This window comes from Heteronotia binoei, chromosome 7, assembly GCF_032191835.1.
Source record: "Heteronotia binoei isolate CCM8104 ecotype False Entrance Well chromosome 7, APGP_CSIRO_Hbin_v1, whole genome shotgun sequence".
Taxonomy (NCBI): Eukaryota; Metazoa; Chordata; class Lepidosauria; order Squamata; family Gekkonidae; genus Heteronotia; species Heteronotia binoei.
Genome location: NC_083229.1, coordinates 231356 through 253124, shown reverse-complemented (window position 1 = coordinate 253124; position 21769 = coordinate 231356). Strand labels below are relative to the sequence as shown.

At 43.3% G+C, this 21769-nt stretch overlaps 1 protein-coding gene across 1 annotated transcript in view; it reads right to left on the bottom strand.

Moving 5' to 3' along the window:
• IQANK1 (IQ motif and ankyrin repeat containing 1) overlaps positions 1-21769 on the bottom strand; it is an 89255-nt gene that overhangs the window by 15765 nt on the left and 51721 nt on the right. The window contains exon 7 of the mRNA XM_060243025.1: positions 1544-1683. Coding sequence (XP_060099008.1) covers positions 1544-1683 — 140 coding nt within the window. The remainder of the gene's footprint in view (positions 1-1543; positions 1684-21769) is intronic.

The window sequence follows — 21769 nt, the reverse complement described above, 5'->3', positions numbered from 1 at the left end:
CCAAGCGGTCAACTGAGACCAAATGATCAACTGTGTCAAAAGCACCTGACAGACCCAAAAGGATCAGCAGCAGTGGCCCACCTTTGTCAAAATGGGAGACACTTTCTGTAGACAAAGGGACAGCCACCAAATCAGATAACGCTCTGCACCTTTCTCATGGGACGGTTCTCGTTGGTGTGGGTGATTCTCAAAATTAAACATAAGTTCATACACGGGGGCACTGGAAAGCATCTGATAATATCCTATTAATTTTATGCAGCAAGATCAAAAAGACTGGAGAGTTGCAGGGGAGCCCTCCTGGGTGAATGGCAAGAGATGCTTTTTTACCCCACCTATCCTAGTGGTTAAAGGAAGGTTATAGTAATAGTGAAACAACATTTTCATTTCAAACAAAAATAAAACAGCAATCCCAAAATCCCCAAGAGTCCCTCAGACTGCAAGAAGATCCAATCAGTCAGTCCTAAGGGAAATCAACCTTGACTGTTCCCTGGAAGGTCAGATGCTGAAGTTGAAGCTCAAAGACTTTGGCCACCCAATGAGAAGGGAGCACTCCCTGGAGAAGACCCTGATGCTGGGAAAGACAGAAGGCAAAAGAAGAAGGGAACAGCAAAAGAGGAGATGGCTGGACAGTGTTACTGATGCAACTAACACAAATTTGAGCAGACTTTGGAGGATGGTGGAAGATAGGAGGGCCTGGTGTGACTTGGTTCATGGGACTGCAAAGACTATGTGACTGAACAACAACAAAATGGATGCCTGACCTTCACACACCCTCCAAAGCCCTCACAGCCCCTCCTGCTGATCTCCTGGGGGGGGGGGAGGGTTTCGTCACCATCACCCTTCAGGAAGCCCCTTCTACAAAGTCAGCCATGGTGGAAAAGGTTAGGGCCACCCTGAGGGGGGGGGGCAGCTACTTGATGACCACAGGTGGAAGGAGACGGGCCTTCCAACACGGGAGTCCCCAGTTAGTCAGGGCTTTAAAGGGCATCACCAGAAGCCAACTTGAACTGAACTCGGACACAGACTGGCAGCCAATTAAGCTGTTTCAAAATGGGCCATGTGTGTTCCCTGCAGCTCCTTCCTGACAACAGTTGAGCTGCCATGTCCTCGAGCAGTTGCAGTTCTCGAGTTGTCTTCAAGGGCAGCCCCACATACAGGGCAGAGATCACAACTGCTCGACTTCTAGCATGCCTGCAGTGCCATTTGCCTTCCGTTCCGTCTCCTGAACAGGAGGGAAGGCAAGCAAAGCAAGAACAGAGTGGCCACGATCCCCCTGCTGCTTTCACCAGGCCCTTATTCCCAGCCAGAGCTGTGGCCCTCTGAAGCACCAGCTGGATCCCCCAGTCTTGGGCAGGGGGGGGTCCCTCTTGACATCCAAGTCGCTCCAGCAGTCTCCTTGACTCCCATTTGCAGATTTTGTGGGGTTATTCAACAGGTATACTTATATAATGATTATGTAACTTGAGCCTGGATGTGGGGTTTGTCGAGTGGCCTACAAACCTAGAGCATTTGCATTCTTGGTGAGGCAGGGAGGCAAACTCACTTGTGTGTGTCTGCTTCTTTTTGCTTCTTTTCCAGATGGGCCCTCCGCTGCTGTTCTGCCTCCATCTTCTGAAGCATGGAGTCTGTCAGGCTGGTATCCCAGGAGTTCAGGATGGCCACCAAGCTGTCCAGAGAGGCCACCTAGGAGACAGAAGAGCACTTGGCCTCAACCACCATCAGGCTGCAGCCTTCAAGTGAGTAGGAACCCACCTGGCCATGGAGTTCCTTTGCACGCAGCAGGCCCATTGAAGGTGCCCCTGCTTCTGGGATTAGGCAGCAGGCAATCAAGGAGAGAGCCAGTTCGGTGTAGTGGTTAAGTGTGTGGACTCTTCTTATCTGGGAGAACCGGGTTTGATTCCCCACTCCTCCACTTGCACCTGCTGGAATGGCCTTGGGTCAGCCAGAGCTCTCTTATCTGGGAGAACCGGGTTGGATTCCCCACTCCTCCACTTGCACTGCTGAAATGGCCTTGGGTCAGCCACAGCTCTCTTATCTGGGAGAACCGAGTTTGATTCCCCACTCCTCCACTTACAGCTGCTGGAATGGCCTTGGGTCAGCCAGAGCTCTCTTATCTGGGAGAACTGGGTTTGATTCCCCACTCCTCCACTTGCACTGCTGGAATGGTCTTGGGTCAGCCATAGCTCTGGGCAGAGGTTGTCCTTGAAAGGGCAGCTTCTGTGAGAGCCCTCTCAGCCCCACCCACCTCACAGGGTGTCTGTTGTGGGGGGAGAAGATATAGGAGATTGTAAGTCGCTCTGAGTCTCTGATTCAGAGAGAAGGGCAGGGTATAAATCTGCAATCTTCTTTTTCTTCTTCTTGGTCAGTTGTGGCATCAAAACTCTGGAACACTCTTCCCCCACCACCACCTGGAAGACTTACCTGCCCCCTCCTGGTGCCATCTTCACCCAGTGGATGAAGGGGGGGGGGGTGTTTCACCTGGCATTACTTCAGTGATTCCTCCTTCCTCCCCAATGTCTTAACTGCTGTGTTTATCTTCTGTACTCATTTTAAGCTCTGGTTTTAAGGTGTTTTAAGTATTTGTGTTTATTTTAATGGCTTTTATTATGAGACTTTAATTTGTCCATGAGCCAGAAGTGACCTGACGGTCCTTCACACACACACACATACATGCACACACACAGATAGGAGCATCTTCCTTTCAAAGAGTCAGCAACCAATGCACACGCACGTGGTCAAGGCAAATATTATGGGGGCCAACTTGGCTGGTGTATACACCAAGGTCCACAATTTGATCTAACACCTCACAAGTGTGCAGGTCCTTAGAAATAAACAGGAATGGGTTTAAAGTTAAGGCTACGTTAAGCAAAGAATAGCAAAGGGAATTAGCAAATTGAATACAGTTTGAAACAAACATACACTAAATCAGGGGTGGGGATAGGGTTGCCAAGTCCAATTTAAGAAATATCTGGGGACTTTGGGGGTGGAGCCAGGAGACTTTGGGGGTGGAGTCAGGAGACATTAGGGGTGGAGCCAAGATCAAGGCTGTGACAAGCATAATTGAACTCCAAAGGGAGTTCTGGCCATCACATTTAAAGGGACGGCACACCTTTAATTGACAAAACAGATCTTTCTACAAACCTGAGAATGGTATGCAGAAAAATCAGAAAGCTAAAGAAAAATACTCTGGGTGGTTTGTGGCCATTGCTAGGCAATCACAACACTATTGCCAGGTAAAGCCTTGGTTTCTCTCAGTAAAAGCACTGGGACAAGGCAGCACTCTTTCCAGGGCTGTTTGGCCTTTGAGAGAGGACTCATCATGATCAGACCTGTAATAAATCCCTAGTCCAAGGGTGTTTGCTTAATGGGGCTGCAGAACACAAAATTACAAAATCCTGACAATGTGAACCTTCACTCACCAGTCTGGTAAGGTGCCACCAACCCCTTTTACCATCCCAACAGTCAGAAGACAAGAGGCAAACTTCTAACCTTCCTGGAACTAAACAAGAAAGTCAGCCCTGCAAGGTTGGACACTTGCAAAAATGAGTTTCCACAAACAATTAAACTGCAGGCAAGCACTTGGCCTAGGAACTTAAATTAGGATTGAAGCCACTTGAGCACAAAAGTTCACAAATATAATTAAAAATAGATTTATTTAAAGTGTGCAAGAATATTTCAAAAGAGAACAAGCAGCAGGAAATCAGATCAATAAAGTTATTTGTATGAGACTAACTACACAAAAATACAAATTGCAAGATGTTACCATTCCAAAGTTGCTCAGCAAGCAAAGTCTGTCTCCAGAGTTTGCATGGGCAGAGTGTCTGATCCATGTCAAGTAGTTTTCAAAGAATGCATCCAAAATCAAGGAGCAAGAAGCTACTCATGCCTTGCCAGTTGTGAACTGCTAATTGAAAAGGCTAACACTGAAGATGGGATCCAACGTGGTTTGGGTCTGTAAGGAGTGGAAAGTGGTCTAAAGGCCCCACCAGCGTGACTACCGCCAGGCCAGCCAGGGACACTCACCTGCTGCTGCTGCTGCGGGAGACTGCCGCCCGAGTGGAGTGGAGCGGCGCCGATAAGGGCGCGACGGCGCCAACGCCAGGCCAGCCAGGGACACTCACCTGCTGCTGCTGCCGCCGCCGCCGCGGGAGACTGCCGCCCGAGCGGAGTGCAGCAGAGTGCAGCGGCAGCGAGGAGGGCGCGACGGCGCCAACGCCAGGCCAGCCAGGGACACTCACCTGCTGCTGCTGCCGCCGCCGCGGGAGACTGCCACCCATTCGGAGTGCAGCAGAGTGCAGCGGCAGCGAGGAGGGCGCGACGGCGCCAAGCCAGGCCAGCCAGGGACACTCACCTGCTGCTGCTGCCGCCGCCGCGGGAGACTGCCGCCCGAGCGGAGTGCAGCGGCACCGAGGAGGGCGCGACGGCGCCAATGCCAGGCCAGCCAGGGACACTCACCTGCTGCTGCTGCCGCCGCCGCCGCGGGAGACTGCCGCCCGAGCGGAGTGCAGCGGAGTGCAGCAGCACCGAAGAGGGCGCGACGGCGCCAACGCCAGGCTAGCTTCCCCTTCTCCCGCTTCCGTTTTTTTAGGGAGCGGGGGGAAAGGCTGAAAAACCTGGGGTCCCCCGCTAGGGCGGGAGGGTTGGCAGCCCTAGGTGGGGAACCTCTGGCCCTCGAGTTCACTTGGTGTGGCCCTCGGAGATTGCTGGGTCAAACCGAGCCATGTGGCAGCCTCTCTGGGGCCTGGCTGGCCAGCGAGGATCATGGGGCCCAGCCGCGCTGTGCAACAGCCTCTCCAGGCCCAGGCAGGGATCAAAGGGCCCAGATGTACTGTGCGGCAGCCTCCCTGGGGCCTGGCTGGCCGGTCAGAATTGCTGCAGGGCCTGGAAACGTTACTGTCACAGTTCAGTTTGCACTTGATTATCCCAGATGGTGTGGCCTAATATGCTAATATTAGGGAATGTGGTCTAATATGCTATTGAGTTCCTGCTGGGCTTTTTCTAGGGTGGTGGGCCGTGTGTGTGTGTGTGTGTGTGTGTGTGTGCCAGATTAGGCTATTCCCACATGACTTCAAATAGAAAAACAATTATTTGCATTAATTTTGCTGACCTGAATCATTCTCCCTCGAAGGAGCACTGTTTTTTAAGTTGATAATATTTTATGGCCCACAAATGATGTTATAAATATCCATATGGCCCTTGGCAGAAAAAAAGGTTCCCCACCCCTGCACTAAACAAATGTTTAAAAAACTCTAACTTCTACTAAATCCTAACCTAAGTAAATGTTGGTCCAGGTGGGCAGCAGCCTTGTTGGTCTGAAGCAACAGAATGAAGTCAGAGTCCAGTTAGGCACCTTGAAGACCAATCAAGTTTTATTCAGGGTATAATAAGCTTTCATGTGTACAAACACACTTCTTCACATACAATGAAATGGGAGAAAAGCATTCAAACTTATGGACAGGGTTGGGGGGGGGGAAATTAGCATATAACATTTTGAGACAAAGTAGGGACGAGAAGCCAAGTGTGGAGGGTCAACAGCTGTATGGATCCAATTACTGATGGACGGCCAGCCGACCTGCGCCCTGGAAAATCTAGATCGGGCATTACATGCCGTGGCTGAGTGGCTCAGACTGAGCGGGCTGAAGCTTAACCCTGCGAAGACAGAGGTCCTTTGCCTGGGTCGCCGCGGCCCGGGAAGGGGAATCCCCCTACCAGCCTTTGACGGTGCGCCGCTGATAGCGGCGGACAGGGTCAGGAGCTTGGGGGTGCTAGTGGAGCCTTCCTTAAAGATGGAGGCTCAGATAGCAGCTGCTGCCAAGTCCGCGTTTTTTCACCTTAGGCGGGCAAGGCAGTTGGCCCCCTTCCTGGAGCGCGACGACCTAGCAACAGTGATCCATGCTGCGGTCACCTCGAGGTTGGACTACTGTAATGCCCTCTACATGGGGCTGCCCCTGTCCCGAACTCGGAAATTGCAGCTGGTGCAGAATGCCGCGGCCCGGCTGTTACTGGGTCTCCCAAAGTGGGGACACATTCAGCCAGGCCTTCGGACCCTGCACTGGCTTCCAGTGATGTACCGAGTCCGGTACAAGGTGCTGGTTATCACCTTTAAAGCCCTATATGGCTTGGGACCTGTCTACCTGAAGGACCGTCTTTCCCCTCATGTTCCCCAGAGAGTACTGAGGTTGGGAACACAAAATCTCCTTACTGTCCCTGGGCCGAAAGAAGCCCGCTTGAAATCCACCAGAGAAAGGGCTTTCTCTGTTATGGCCCCTACATGGTGGAATCAGCTGCCGGAAGAGGTGAGGGCCCTGCGGGACCTTGTCCAGTTCCGCAGGGCCTGTAAGACGACCCTCTTCCGGCTAGCCTATACCTAGCTTGAGAATTTAATGCACTTGCCAGATCTCTTTTATATATATTTGGAATATTTATTAATCTTTAAGGTTTTATCTGTTTTAAATGTTTAATCCTTTACATGTTTAAATATTGTTTAATTTTTATGTCGGATCTATTATTGGAAGCCGCCCTGAGCCACTCGTGGGAAGGGCGGGATATAAATTCTAAATAAATAAATAAATAAAATAAATTAAGAGGAAACAACAGTTGACACAATAAAAATGTCAAATTAGGAAATAAGTGTGCAAGAGAATCTTTTCTAATTGTGGGGAAGTTAACTTTATGGTGGCCATCTGCCTCCCCTAAAATGTGAAGGTAACAATCCCTATATGTTATTCTAAATACCATTTGTTGTTGTTCAGTCACACAGTCGAGTCCAACTCTTTGCGACCCCATGGACAAAGTCACGCCAGGCCCTCCTGTCTTCCACCATCCTCCAAAGTCTGCTCAAATTTGTGTTTGTTACATCAGTACCACTGTCCAGCCATCTCATCTTTTGCCAAGGTTTGATGGGGCCAGATGCCATGATCTTATTTTTTTTGATGTTGACTTTCAAGTCTACTTTTGTGCTCTCCTCTTTCACATCAACAAGAGGTTCTTTAGGTCTTCCTCATTTTCTGCCATTAGAGGAGTGTCATCTGCATATCTGAGGTTGTTGATGCTTTTCCGGCAATCTTAATTCCACCTTGTGCTTCTTCCAGGCCAGCATTCCACATGATGTACTCTGCATATAAATTAAATAAGCAGAGTGACAATATACATCCTTGTCAAACTCCTTTTCCTATTCTAAACCAATCAGTTGTTCCATATCCCGTTCTGACAGTTGCTTCTTGACCCTTATACAGGTTTCTCAGGAGACCTGTGAGGTGGTCTGGTACTCCCATCTCTTAAGGACTTGCCACAGATTGTTGTGATCCACACAATCAAAGGCTTTAGCACAGTCAATGAAGCAAAAATATATGTTTTTCTGATACTCCCGTGCTTTCTCCATAATCTATCGAATGTTGGCAATTTGATCTCTAGTTTGTTGTTAGTAATGCTTTCTAAAGCCCATTTGACTTCACTCTCCAGGATGTCTGGCTCAACGTCATCAATTTCACTGTCATGGTTATCCGGGACATTGAGATCCTTCTTGTATAATTCTTCAGTGTATTCTTGCCACCTCTTCCTGATCTCTTCTGCTTCTGTTAGGTCCCTACCTTTTTTGTCCTTTATCATGGCCATCTTTGCATGAAACATTCCCTTGATTTCTCCAATTTTCTTGAAGAGATCTCTTGTCCTTCCCATTCTGTTATTTTCCAGTATTGCTTTGCATTGTTTCTTCAGGAAGACCTCCTTATCTCTCCTTGCCGTTCTCTGGAAATCCGCATTCAGTTGGGTGAATCTTTCCTTTTCACCTTTGCCTTTCACTTTCTTTCTTTCCTGAGCTATTTGTAAAGCCTCATCAGCCACTTTGCTTTCCTGCATTTCTTTTTCTTTGGAATGGTGCTGATTGCTGCCTTCTGTACAATGTCATGAACCTCCATCCATAGTTCTTCAGGCACTCTGTCTATCAACTCTAGTTCCTTAAACCTATTCTTCACCTCCTCTGTATATTCATAAGGGATGTGATCAAGGTCAAACCTGAATGGCCTAATGGCTTCCCCAGTTTTCTTCAGTTTAAAGCCTGAATTTTGTGATGAGTAGCTCATGATCTGAGCCGCAGTTAGCTCCAGGTCTTGTTTTTGCTGACTGTAAGGAGCTTCTCCATCTTTGACTGCAGAGTATATAATCAATCTGATTTCTGTGTTGCTCATCAGGTGATGTCCACGTGTACAGTCGCCTTTTAGGTTGTTGGAAGAGGGTGTTTCCTATGACCAGTTTGTTCTCTTGACAAAACTCTATTAGCCTTTGTCTGGCTTCATTTTGTTCTCCAAGGCCAAACTTGTCAGTTGTTCCGGTCACCTTTTGACTCCCTACTTTGGCATTCCAGTCCCCTATTATGAGGAGGACATCTTTTTTTGATGTTAATTCTAGAAGGTGTTGTAGATCTTCATAGAACTGGTCCACTTCAGCCTCTTCTGCATCAGTGGTTGGGGCATAGACTTGTATTACTGTGATATTGAAATATCATACCATTGTGTTATTCTTAGATGTCTTGTGTCTGAAAAAAAATTATACCTATATACTGCATTCTATTACAAACAATATTCCATTATTCAAAAGAGAGATAGGAATGCATGAAAATACATAGGATGTATAGTCCTTATGGAGGATTATAGGAAAGAGAAAACAGACAGAAAGAGAGAGAGAGGGATGCATAAAAATATGAAGGATGTATAGTCCTTACAGTGGATGCATAGTGCTTCTTGGAATGAATTTAGCATATGTGATGAGATAAGAAACCAATATCCCTGTTAAGTTAGTAATCTAGAGCAGGGGTGTCTACCTGGCCCATGGGCTGGATCAGGGCTACCCAAGTCTTTAATGCAGCCCGCTGGTAGAGCGTCCCCCTCCCACCCCATTCGTTACGTACTGCCTGGCTGTTGGGGTCCGCAATGCAATGGGCAGTTCCAGATGACCCTGCTTGCCTTTTCGAAATCTAGCTACTGGGATCAGCCGCTTCCTTTGGGCTGTCCTTCCCGCAGCCGCAGGTGACTGCCTTGTGCACCCTGTTTGCAAACCCTGGAAGAGGCTCAGTGCGAAGGGCTCTGATCAGCTGCCTCTGCTCTGCCCTGCATGCTGCTTTCTGTGCCATGATTGGCTCTGATTGTTGCTTCTGCTCTGCCTTTCACACTGCCTCATGTGCTGCTGACTTTACAAACATGGGAGGTGTGATTGACTCTGATCAATTGCTTTCTCTCTGCTCTGCCCTTTGGGGCTGGAGTCTGCCTCTGTGCTGCTGTGTTTACAAATGCTCAGAGGCAATTGGGGTGGGTCCCTTTATGGCTGTTATATTGTAGTCAAGCTGCATTTATATGGCTCCCTTAATCATGCTTGGCTAGAATGTTATGGGTGCTTTCCTGGGACACTGCCTGATTGTAATTCGGGAGGTTTACACATGGTGAGAAAGCCAAAAAATAACTCTCTTAATAAAGCAATGTTTATGTTGTAGTGAAGCTGCATTATATCTGCTGTCCCCTTAATTATGGCTGGCTGGCGTGAGAAGCAGCTTACAGATACACACTTGGACAGCCTACTCCAACATGGTTTTCTGGAGGGCTCTGAAAGTTGAACGCAGCTTTTTAGGTGTCAGTCATCAAAGACTGTTAAAGCAACAAAATATTGCAAAATGTTTGCTAACAATAATTAAAACATTAACAATAATTGTTAATTATTGTTAATGTTTTAAGCATGTTTGTGTTTTAACTAAAAATAATACATTTAATTGTGTTTGTGTCCTTTATAAAGTTTATATCTTTGGTACCTGGCATTACATTTTATGACACACATGGCCCAGCCCAACAGAGTCCTCTTTAGTTCAGATCCGGCCCTCTTAATAATTGAGTTCGACACCCCTGATCTAGAGAGAAATTGGGGGCAGGGGAAGGAGGGAGAAAAATCTATTGAGCCTGTCCTGGTGAGTGAAGATGGCTGATGGGCAAACTGGAAGACTGTGGACTGGACTATAGGACAGTTCAGTGGATAGGGAAATGATTAGAGGGCCGTACCCAAAGAATGGTTGTCAATGGAGTTTCATCGGATTGGAGAAAGATGGGGTGCCACGGGGCTCAGTTTTGGGCCCGGTTCTTTTCAATATTGTTATCAATGATCTGGATGAAGGGGTGGAAGGGTTGCTCATAAAATTTGCTGGTTATACCAAATTGGGAGGAGTCACAAACACCCAGGAAGATAAAGTTAAAATTCAACAAGATCTGAATAATCTGGAGGTGGGCAGTTGTGAACAGGATGCAATTCAACAAAGATAAATGCAAAGTCTTATATCTGGGCCACAAAAATGTGAAGCACAAATACTGGATGGGGAATGCACTTTTGGGAAGTAGTGTGCGCGAAAGAGATCTTGGAGTACTAGTGCACTGTAAACGAAATATGAGCAGTCGATGTGATGCCATGGCAAAAAGGCAAATTCAATCCTGGGTTGTATCAAAAGGGCTATCACATCAAAATCACAGGAGGTCATAGCTCTGCTGTATACTGCCTTGGTCAGGCCACTCGTGGAATCCTGTGTGCAGTTCTGGAAGCCTCAGTTCAAAAAAGATGTGGACAAAATTGAGTGGGTGCAGAAGAGAGCAACAAGGATGATCAAGGGCCTGGAGGAAGAATCCTAGAGAGGCTGAGGGCCCTGGGAATGTTCAGTCTGGAGAAGAGGAGATGGATTGCTCTCTTTAAATATTTGAAGGCCTGTCATTTGGAGGGCAAGGAGCTGTTCCACTTGGCGGCCAAGGAAAGGACCCAAAGCAATGGGCCCAAACTGCAAGCAGAAAGGTACCAGCTGAAAATTAGGGAAAACATTTTTACAGCCAGAGTAGTCCAGAAGTGGAACCAGCTGCCTAGGAAGGTGGTGAGCTCCCCCAGAGATGCTTTGGTTTGATCCTGGATGGAGCAGGGGGTTGGATTAGATGGTCCAACTCTGTGATCCTGTAAGAGCAGTGTGGCAGAGGGTGAGGTGGAGGCGCTGAGAGCACCCTCTTCACAGGCCTCTGCATTGGGAAGGAGGGATGGTGCAGACTTATGTACATATTCCCCCCGCTACACATTTCCACGTGGGAGTCTGCAGCCAGTTGCTGGAGCCCAGTATCCAGATGGGAAGCAATGGCTGGCACAAAAAGCCAGGCTTCTCAGGGCTAGCTTTACACTCCGAACGTGTGACGACAAAGGAAGAAATCTTCACCCAAAGGGTGATTAACATGTGGAATTCACTGCCACAGGAGGTGGTGGCGTCCACAAGCATAGCCACCTTCAAGAAGGGGTTAGATAAAAATATGGAGCAGAGGTCCATCAGTGGCTATTAGCTACAGTGTGTGTGTGTGTGTGTATATATATATATATATATATATATATATTTGGCCGCTGTGTGACACAGAATGTTGGACTGGATGGGCCATTGGCCTGATCTAACATGGCTTCTCTTATGTTCTTATGTTCTTAAATAAGTTACTTCTCAAAACAGCTTGGATTGGAGCCACAGGTTTTAAACCTTGTTGGGAGGTCAGTGAGATTACTTGTTTGGGAAGGACACCTGTAAAGAATGGGGGAAGCTCAGGATGCTGAAGTCTTCTTTGATGAAACTGATGGCCCAAACGGAATAACAAGCCATGTTGTAGGGGGAAGTATAATGAAGGAAACAAATGTATCAAGATTGGCAATTGATGAGCACTCCAGAGAGCAATGAGACGTGCAGGGTCGGGGTGTGCAAAAGGTTGGCACAGGGCTCTGCTGCTTGGCACCAGTGCATTCAATGCACTGCTTCTGTGCTGCAGTACCTGCAGAAAGCCCCCCATCCCAACCTTTTTTGTGTGCATTTTTTAAACAAAGATCTTTATTGATATTTCCATGTTTACATCCACATTAATAACTCTACATAAGCCAATACCATATTTTGTTACAGTAGTTCAGAAATAAATCAAATCGGGACAAACAGGATTGGTAGGTATTATGTCATGCTCTGTTAAATATGTAATTACTGGAAACCATTGTTCAATAACTTTCTTTTCATACAATAAAGGTGAAACATTAGAAGTTGAATATGCAAGTTTACTAAAAAATAAAGTATTCCCAAATCTTTGTTTCTCCAGCTGTGAAATGATGGTAAGCTGGAATTTTTCCAATTATAGGTTAAAAGTGTTTTGGCAACAGATAGCAAAATTGAAGTAATTTCTCTTTTTCTGTTTTATTCCAGAGTGTGACCAATTTTCCAACAAGATCACTTCAGGATCCAAAGATAAGTTTATACTCAATATTTGATTAATGTCCACAACAATGCATTCCCAATATTTCTGGATATGGGGCCACAACCAACAAGTATGCATATATGTAGCAATTTGTCCACATTGTTTTGTGCAGTTAGGTGTCTGAGATGCTGTAAGTATATATAGAGTTGAGGGGGTTAAATACCACCTCTCCACAATTTTAAATGTTTGAAATTTGACCACAAAGATATTAGAGGTATTGCCAGGAGCAGACCAGATTTCGGTCTATGTATGATCATTTCAAAGGGAGTCGTTTTTCTTTCCATAGCTGGTTTCAATGTTTTAGATTCTAAACAGTGTTGAATTTGGAGATATTGGAACTAGGGCACCTTTTGTTTTAATCCTTGTTCTAAGGATGTCTTGTCTATTATGGAGCCCTCGTCCCAACATGAATGATGCATGGAAGACCTGCTTTCTTCCCTGCCTGAAAGTTTGCAGTCTCTATGCCTGGTCCAAATTTTTGGTTAAACAGGAGGATTTGTGGTGCTAATTTCTCATGTCTTTGACACCATAAATGCAGTGAATTATCTAAAAAGTTGTTTCCCATGTTCTGTTTTTTTTAATCAAGTCCAAATTTAAAGAATATCATATACATATTGGGGTGAATTGGGTGCAATTCTATTACAGCCCAGTCTGGAGAGTATTGAGCTGTTGCTGCCTTAATAAGAGTTTCTATGTTGATCTCCTCATAGTATAATTTTAAGTTTGGTATATCCACGCCCCCCCGCCCACGAGGAAGGTCTAGCTAATGTCTTGATGTTGATTCTGGGCTTTTTGAAGACCCATAAAAATTTGTTTAACATTCCTTGCCAAACTTTGAACATTTTATTTGTCATTTTGATACGTCAGGTGTGGAACAAAAATACAAATTTTGGTAAAATAAACTGTTTTAAGATATTTACTCTGTCTGCCGAGGTCTGCATTTTAGCATTATATTTGTTTAGGGTCTTTTCTATATCCTTTTTGTAATTTTATAAAGTTGGCCGAAAACAATTTAAAAGTATTGTTGGGAATATATATCCCTAAATATCTCCATGGTTTATCTGGAAGATGATAGTTATATTGACTGATTAAAGATTCCAATTCGTGTTGTGGAATATTAACTGGATGTACTATTATTTTTTGGTTATTGAATGAAAGTCCAGAGATAGTACTAAAGTGTGATACCTCATGATAAAGAGAATGCAAAGACGTTCATGGGTTTGCAATATAACGTATAACATCATCTGCACACATGGCCATCTTATGAGTTTTATTACCAATATTTAGAACATGTATGTTATCAATCTGCCTGATCAGTGTTGCTAAATGTTCCAATGCCATGATAAAAAGTAGTGGAGACAAGGGATAACCCTGTCTTGCGCCTCTTTGTAGGGGAATAGGTTCAGTGGTCATATTGTTGACTTTTAATTTTGCTATTGGGTTGGTGTATAATGCATTGATTGCATTTTGAAAGTTAACTCCAAATTCCACCTTGCTGATTAGTGTTCTAAAGTAAGTAATATTCACACTATCAAAGGCTTTATTCACATCAAGTGCCATAACTAGTGCTTTACTTTTGGTTTGTTAACAGTGTGCAATAAGACTGGAAAAAGAAAGGAAAGGTCCCCTGTGCAAGCACCAGTCGTTTCTGACTCTGGGGTGACACTGCTTTCACAACCTTTTCACAGCAGACCTTTTTACGGGATTGTTTGCCATTGCCTTCCCTGGTCATTACACTTTCCCCCCAGCAAGCTGGGTACTCATTTTACCCATCTCGGAAGGATGGAAGGCTGAGTCAACCTCGAGCCATATACCTGAACCAGCTTCCGCTGGAATCGAACTCAGAGGGCTCCGACTGCAGTACTGCAGCTTTACCACTTTGCGCCATGGGGCTCTGTAATAAGACTGAGGGTCCTCCTAATATTGTCTGCAACATTATGATTAGGTAGGAACCCAGTCTGATTACTGTGAATATAACATGGTAGTATTTTTGAGCTGATTTGCTATGATTCGTGTAATGAAGACGCTTGTTGTAGATCTTTATCAGGTTGAGATATTAGAACAATTTCTGAATGGGTCCAAGAGTTAGAAATCTGTACAAACTGAAAGATTTCTCTACATAAAATTTCAAATGGTTACAAGAGCCAGTTTGGTGTAGTGGTTAAGTGTGCTGACTCTTATCTGGGAGAACCGGGTTTGATTTCCCACTCCTCCACTTGCAGCTGCTGGAATGGTCTTGGGTTAGCCATAGCTATCACAGGAGTTGTCCTTGAAAGGGCAGCTGCTGTGAGAGCCCTCTCAGCCCCATCCACCTCACAGGGTGTCTGTTGTGGGGGGAGAAGATATAGGAGATTGTAAGCCGCTCTGAGTCTCTGATTCAGAGAGAAGGGCAGGGTATAAATCTGCAGTCTTCTTCTACAATAACTCTGATTTAAAAACCTTTAAAAACTAAAGAAAAGCCATCTGGGCCTGAAGCAGTATTGTTCTTTAATTGAGATATTGCTTCTTCTATTTCCTGCAGAATGATGGGTCTGTCCATATCCTCTTTATGTTCTTTAGTAAGTAATTGGGTAATGTTGTGGTGGAAGTAATCCATAACTGCTGTATTAGTTATGTTTTGGGCTTTGTATAAATTTGAATAATAGTCCTGTAGTTCCTGTTTAATTAATGTGATTTGTAATAAGTTTCTCTTCCCTATTCCTTAGGGAGTGTATCATTCTAGCTGCGTTTTTTTCTTTGACTTTTCATGTTAGTAATTTAATTGTTTTCAGGGTTGCGAAGCATAAACAAGCATAAACAAAGAATGCTTGTTTAATATAGAGGAGTCTTTTGTTTATTTTTGTTGCAATCAAAGGTTCTAAGATTTTTCATTCTGCTAAAAGTCTGGTATAGATTTTTTTACTTCCTGTTCTTTTATGAATTTGCTCCAAGTGTTTGATTTTTTTCCTGCAACATGTTAATTTGTTGGGGGGTTTTCTTTTAAGGGCTGAAGCAATAGATATGAATTGACCTCTAAGTGCTGCTTTCATAGCATCTCAGGTGTTACAGGCAAAGATGTCTTGAATTTCCCCCCCTTTAAAATAGAGCTTGATATATTTAGTAATTTTGTCCCTTACATCCTGTTGCAATAAAATTGATGTATTTAATACCCATTTGGTGTCTGGTCTAGTATGTTCTACACCTTGCAATTTACGTAAGGTGCGTGAATGGTCTAACCAAATTTTGCTTTCTATGTCTGTAGTTACAATTAATTGGGTCAATGCCAATAAAAAAATCAATGCAGGTGAATGTATTGTGGTGTGATGAGAAATATGTGTAATCTCTTTCTCCTGGGTGTTGTTGTCTCCAAATATGCAAGCCATTATTTTGAATAAAATAATGTAAATTCATCACCTTATCAGAAGGACTAGTTTGTTTTTTTAATTTAAATTTGTCCCAGCGGGTATCAAAAATGTAGTTGAAATCTCCCACAATTAGTACCTTCCCCCTCTTGAAAGGCTTTTAATTATTCCAACATTTCCTGTACAAATTTAAGTTGATTAGAGTTGGAGACATACACTGAACCAATACTCATTAGTCTGCCATCCAACCGCCCTTTGATAAAGTTAAATCTCCCATTTGTCTTTCAATTCAATCTTAAATTCAAACTTCATGGTTTTCATTAATAAAACTGCTGTGCCTCTGGCTTTAGAGGACCCTATGGAAGTATACTGCTGTGTGTACCAGGTGGTGATCAATAATGAGATACTCATTTTTGTGTCAAACCAATTTTATTATTGCAATGTATTGTAACAATATTTATAGGGGGAAAAAGCAAAAATAATACCAATACATCTCTCTTTTCACCCCTTCCATCCCCCTTATTTTGACACCCGCCGGTGTTTACTTAAATTGCTAAAAATACAAGGTAATATCTCTTAGGAAAAAAACCCTTATACTCTATCCTCTTACCTTTATCAAAAAAGGTACTAATAGTCCAATAAAAACAAAAACCAAAAAAAAGGGGGAAAAAAGACATTTCTTTATAATTATTACTATAGTCCACCATTCCACAAAGCTTCAATTATTTTCAAACATCACTATATGTCCCTTTACTTTCCAATGTTTTTCAACGTATATTTGAAATTTCTCCCACTCAGTTTTAAACTTCTCCAAACCATAGTCTTTTAAAATTCTTGTAAGTTTGTCCATTTCACTCCAAGACATAACTTTTAAAATCCAGTCCCATTTTTCCGGTGTTTTATCTTGCTTCCATAGCTGCGCATACAGTATCCTTGCAGCTGAAAGTAGATACCACACAATAGTTCTGTCTGATTTCAGAAAACTTTCCATTTGTAATCCCAACAAAAACACATCTGGAGATCTCTTAACATCGTAACCTAAAATTTCTGACATTTCTTTCTGTATCATTTGCCAGTATTGTCTTGCCTTTTCACACGTCCACCGCATGTGGTAAAAGCATGCTTTTTACACTTCCAACATCTGTCTGACATCTGGTTGTTTATTTTTGCTAGTTTCTTAGGCGTCATATACCATCTATGTAACATTTTAAAACAGTTCTTTTTAATCTTGTAACATGTAGATATCTTCATAGAGTTCTTCAACAAGTGTTCCCATGACTCCATTTGTATTTCTTTATTTATATTAATTGCCCATTTAATCATTTGAGATTTAACTACTTTGTCTTCCGTAGACCATTTCAATAACACTTTATAATTCTTTATATCAATTTATCATTATCACCAAAGAACATTCTTTTCAATTCTGTTTGTTCTTGTCTTATGCCTTCGTTTTTAATATCCTGTTCCACCAAACTCTTAATTTGTTGCATTTGACACCAATTGTATTTATATTCCAATTCTTCTACTGATTTTAATTCAACCTTCCCATCATGCATCTTTAACAATTGTTTATATGATAACCACTTCACTTCGGAGGTATCTGAATATAATTTTATCACTTCCATTGGCACAATCCAAAGCGGTTTTCTCTCATCCCCATATCTTTTATATTTTAGCCATATATTCAGCAAATTTCTTCTTATATAGTGATGTGAAAGAAAACCGTCCATCTTATTTTTCCCATAATACATATAAGAATGCCAACCAAAAATATTTCCATGACCTTCTAGTGTCAGTCATTTTCTATTTAATAGCGTCATCCATTCTTTGATCCACACCAAAAAAAATGCATCGTGGTACAACTTTAAATCAGGCAATTGGAAACCTCCCCTTTCTTTTGCATCAGTCAAAATTTTCATTTTAATTCTTGGTTTTTTCCCAGCCCACACAAATTCTGAAATCTTCCTTTGCCATTTACTAAATTGTTTGTAATCCTTCACAATTGGGATTGTCTGAAACAAAAACATAATTCTTGGTAGAACATTCATTTTGATTGCAGAAATTCTGCCCAGCAAAGACAAGTTCAATTTACTCCATTTTAGCAAATCTCCATCAATCTTACGCCAAAGCTTCTCATAGTTATTTTTATATAAATCTATATTTTTCATAGTGATTTCCACACCCAGATATTTTACTTTGGAAATAACTTCACAATCTGTTGCATTTTGTAATTCTTCCTGTTGATTCTTTGTCACTTCCTGTGACGTCTTCCAGTTCAGTGACGATGGGGGATTTTGCAGAAACCACAGGTATTCCAAACATAAGGGGTTTTTTTACTTTTAACTTGTCTTCTTAGATCCTAATAGTCCCAAAATTACCCCCTTCCCTTCTTCTTAACTTTAGAAAGTTGTAATTAGTTCCAAATTTTAGTCCTTATTTCCCAAATAGCTTATATTAGTCCCGGAGTGATAGAGAATGATCTTCTTACCTCGGGATCAAATATATCCTCCTTAACACCATTCTTGCTGAAGATAAATGAATAGATACTAAAATAGTCCAAAGAAGAGGAAGACTCAGCATGGGTTCTGTAAGGGAAGATCTTGCCTCACTAATCTGTTACATTTCTTTGAGGTGGTGAACAAACATGTGGACAAAGGAGACCCGATAGATATTGTTTACCTTGACTTCCAGAAAGCTTTTGATAAAGTTCCTCATCAAAGGCTCCTTAGTAAGCTCGAGAGTCATGGAGTAAAAGGACAGGCCCTCTTGCAGATCAAAAACTGGCTAATTAATAAGAAGCAAAGAGTGAGTATAAATGGGCAGTCTTCGCAGTGGAGGACGGTAAGCAGTGGAGTGCCGCAGGGCTCGGTACTGGGTCCCATGCTCTTTAACTTGTTCATAAATGATTTGGAGTTGAGAGTAAGCAGTGAAGTGGCCAAGTTTGCAGATGACACTAAATTGTTCAGGGTGGTGAGAACCAGAGAGGACTGTGAGGAACTCCAAAGGGATCTATTGAGGCTGGGTGAGTGGGCGTCAACGTGGCAGATGAGGTTCAATGTGGCCAAGTGCAAAGTAATGCACATTGGGGCCAAGAATCCCAGCTACAAATACAAGTTGATGGGGTGTGAACTGGCAGACACTGACCAAGAGAGAGATCTTGGGGTCATGGTAGATAAGTCACTGAAAATGTTAAGACAGTGTGCGATTACAATAAAAAAGGTCAACGCCATGCTGGGAATTATTAGGCAGGGAATTGAAAACAAATCAGCCAGTATCATAATGCCCCTGTATAAATCGATGGTGCGGTCTCATTTGGAATACTGTTGTCAATTCTGGTCACCGCACCTCAAAAAGGATATTATAGCATTGCAAAAAGTGCAACTAGAATGATTAAAGGTTTGGAACACTTTCCCTATGAAGAAAGGTTAAAACGCTTGGGGCTCTTTAGGTTGGAGAAACGTCGACTGTGGGGTGACATGATAGAGGTTTACAAGATTATGCATGGGATGGAGAAGGTAGAGAAAGAAGTACTTTTCTCCCTTTCTCACAATACAAGAACCCGTGGGCATTCAATGAAATTGCTGAGCAGTCGGGTTAGAACGGATAAAAGGAGGTACTTCTTCACCCAAAGGGTGATTAACAAGTGGAATTCACTGCCACAGGAGGTGGTGGCAGCTACAAGCATAGCCAGCTTCAAGAGGGGGTTAGATAAAAATATGGAACAGAGGTCCATCAGTGGCTATTAGCCACAATGTGTATATATATATGTGTGTGTGTATGTGTGTGTGTATAAATATATATATATATATAAATTTTTTGGCCACTGTGTGACACAGAGTGTTGGACTGGATGGGCCATTGGCCTGATCCAACATGGCTTCTCTTATGTTCTTAAGGCTTGAATCATGATGGGTTTAAGTCAATTGAATGACAACAGAAACCTCTGTAAACGCTGAAATGCAATCCTTCGCTGGGGATCCTTCAAAGCCTCAGAGAAGCCCCGTTGGAACTCCTCTTCAGCCAAAGTAAACCCCCTCAGAATTTCCAAAGTGGCCTTTCCCCTATCTGACAAAAGTAGGCAGTTGGCGTTGAAATCACCTTTTCTGCCCAAAAACAAAGGCCGGTCCACTCCTCTTTAGAGAAGTGTCCTAACTATCCATGATCCAACCCTGGAAGTCAAGATACTCATTTTTGTGGTGCATTTCCTGAAGAAGCAGAATTTGGAGTTTAGATTTTAAAATATGACTGGTTATCTTTTTTTTTATGTGATTATTTAAGCCTCGCACATTCCAAGACCAAATTGAATGCATAAACTAAACAATTCTTTCAACTGTTACAACCACCTTGTTAATCCTAACACCTATCTAAGTAACTCAACATCAGTTACTTTCTCACTAATAAAAATCAATCCTAACAAATGTTATTCTGAGTTGTTAAAATAATATAAAACAATATCAAATTAAAATTAAATAAAAAATAAAAAAGATGAAATAGTATATATACTACTTACACCAGTTGTTCAAAATAAACCAAACAACATAAGTGGTCCTTCCTATGACCAATACTGTGTACTCCTGCTAACACGCCACCAAATGGGAGCACAATCCCTTTTAAAGGGCCCCTCCCTAGCCACCCTCCCCCGAGGATATATTACACATGATTAGTTAGTTCTCTCCACATTGTTTTTATACATGTTATCTGGTTTGCCATCCCCAGTCTTATCCCCTTTCTTGATTTCTTCAGTCATTGCTGCTTGTCAGGGGTATCCAGTAAAGAAAGCTTTATTTTGGCTGTCTTCTTGGCTGGATCCATTGGCATCTCTAGCCCAAACCCCTTAGAAGTTTAGTCCCACTGTTTTCATCTGTTGCATACAAGATGATTCCATTTCTGTCCACCATTATTTTCTCAGGGGTTACCCATCGATAAAGGATGTTTTCTTCCCTTAATTTAGATGTTGTTGGCTTCAGTTTTTGCCAGATTGCAAGCACCTCCGTTGGCAGGTCCAGGAACACTTGAATCTTGAAACATGAGCTATCTTAACTCTTTGGCTTTATTAAGGATCAGTTTAGCTTGCCTTATATCAGCCAACAAAACTAAAATGTCTCTTCGTTGAAACTTGTTAAGGCTTCCAATCCGATGCACTTTCAAAAGGACTGGGTAAAGTCCTTCTTTAAATTGGAGTATTGTTGCTAACCAGACATTCATATCATGTGCTAGTGTAGAGCTGTGCTCCCTCTAAGCTAAGTTAGTGTGAGCTAGCTCACAGATTTTTAGCCTCCGACACACCTTTGTCTTAGCTCAGGAAAAATGACCCCAGAGCACAATAATTTATGCAGTAGCTCACAACTTTAACGCCAGTAGCTCACAACTTTAATACCAGTAGCTCACAAAGTAGAATTTTTGCTCACAAGATTGTGCAGCTTAGAGGGAACACTGGTGTAGAGGCTTCTTGAGGATTTTCATTAAAGCCATGAAATTCAAAGTTCTGAAGACTGGTGCCCTGCAATTTTGGGGCCTTTCCCTGAAACCCCTTCCTCCCCAGTGTCAATTTCCCTACAATGGGGAAATAGACAGCTTTTCCCCCTGCCACTGGAAAGCAAGTAGAATGGGGACACACTCTTTGGATGCCCCTAGAACTAGACCCCATGGTCCAATCTTTTTGAAACTTGGGGAGTTCTGCAGCTGCCCTGCAAGTTTGGGGCCTCTTCCTCAAACCCCCTCTGCTCCAGTCCCCCTTGATAATAGCCTATTTTGCCATTGACTTCAATGCCCCATAGGATATAATGGAGCCCAATAGCCACTGAATTTTGGGGGCTATATGGAACTGCTTTATTCGACAGCCAAATCATATCAGAGAATCTGATTCGGCTGTGCCCGAATACAGCTGAATCAGCTGCTTTTCAGGGTTGTATTCCATTCAGCTGAACCGTATGCGCACTCCAAGTGCAGGGTATGAGATTTATCTGACCAAGGGAGCTTTGACTCTCAGAAGCTTCAACCCTGAAAATCTTGATGGCCTCGAAGGTGCTCATGGACTGGACTCAAATCTGACTGCTGCAGACCATCGCAACCACCTTCTGAAACTCTGTCTGCATAGAAAAGTGATGAGTCATTTGTTTCTTTGATCAATGTGTCATTTCTGACTCCT